The sequence below is a fragment of the Ailuropoda melanoleuca genome, chromosome 12, assembly GCF_002007445.2.
Source record: "Ailuropoda melanoleuca isolate Jingjing chromosome 12, ASM200744v2, whole genome shotgun sequence".
NCBI lineage: Eukaryota > Metazoa > Chordata > Mammalia > Carnivora > Ursidae > Ailuropoda > Ailuropoda melanoleuca.
The window spans coordinates 33,731,252-33,732,361 of NC_048229.1; the positions used below are offsets into that span (position 1 = coordinate 33,731,252).

General features: G+C 65.2%; 1 protein-coding gene across 1 annotated transcript in view; it reads right to left on the reverse strand.

Annotated features, from left to right (window-relative positions):
• Nucleotides 1–509: 509 nt before the first annotated feature.
• Nucleotides 510–1,110, reverse strand: part of CLPTM1 (CLPTM1 regulator of GABA type A receptor forward trafficking) — a 28,979-nt gene continuing 28,378 nt past the window's right edge. The window contains 2 exon segments of the mRNA XM_034639284.1: nucleotides 510–1,058; nucleotides 1,061–1,110. The exon segment at nucleotides 1,061–1,110 is cut by the window's right edge and continues 133 nt beyond it. Of these exon segments, the coding sequence (XP_034495175.1) occupies nucleotides 973–1,058; nucleotides 1,061–1,110 (136 nt within the window). The 3' untranslated portion in view covers nucleotides 510–972.

Genomic DNA, 1,110 nt, shown 5'->3' on the forward strand with positions numbered 1-1,110 from the left:
ACAGCCAGGCATGCCACTCCACCTAAGGCTTCGCCCCTGTACCCCTACCGCAACCCCGGACGGAGAGCTCACAGGTCCAGAGAAGCGAGCTTGTGTCCAGGGTGCAGGGCCTGCTGAACGAGTCAGTCTGATGGGAAATTATCAGGACGGTGGGTGTCTACTCGTGAGGCAGGCCTGTGCTGCTGCCCTGCCTGGCAGCGTGAGGCCAGGAGACCATCAGGGGGCACAGGCAAGGCTCTGAGCCTCGGCCAGCCAGCTGCAGCCTCGTGGTAAGAACACAGGTACCAGAAGGTCACAGCGAACAGCTTCCCATTTATGAGATGGGGACAGTTAGGGAAGCCCCTTGGAAGGCTGCTGGGAGGGGGAGAAGGGTGAGGAAGGGGCCTGGCCATGAGGGTCCCTGTCTCCTCCTGTGTCTGGCACCCTGCAGGTCTCCCTCGAAGACCCAGGAGAGCCACCCACAGCCTGGTGAAGCTACCCTCCGACAGGCACGAGGGGGGATGGCTGAGTTTAAGTTAAACACCCATATGAATTTATTAAATCCAGACTGTGTTAAAGGGCGGAGGTCTGGGAGGAGGAGCATGGCCGGGGGACAAGGGACAAGATGATGGATGGCCGTGGGCATCCCACAGAGGGGCCCCAGCCGCTCCCCCGCCTGGCCCCCCACCTCGGCAGCGCCATGTCGGCTTCACCATGATTCCCAATGGTGCTGGGCTGGCAGGGCGAGATGGCTAGAAACACAGAGGAACACACGGACAGACGGCGCCTCCACAGACAACGTGCCCTGGCCTGCCCCGGCCCCCCCACCAACGCACGCTGGGCTCCGGCCCGAGGGGGGGCCTCCCGCCGCCCTGGCCCAATCTGTCCAGGGAAAGGGCAACAGGGAGGGGAGGCGAGGGGGCCGGGGTAGCTGGGGGGGGTGTGGTGGTGATGGTCACCAGGAACCGGAGCGGAAGAGGAGGACCGGGGCAGCTAATCCCTTTTCTTGTCCTCTGCTGGCTTTGGAGGGGCTTCCTGGGGCTCGGTGGTGGAGCTGGCCCTGGGTGGGCTTGGCGGGGGGGCGTGGAGGCCTCCTCCCTGGCGGCGGCGGTGGTGGTGGCGGGCGCCGGG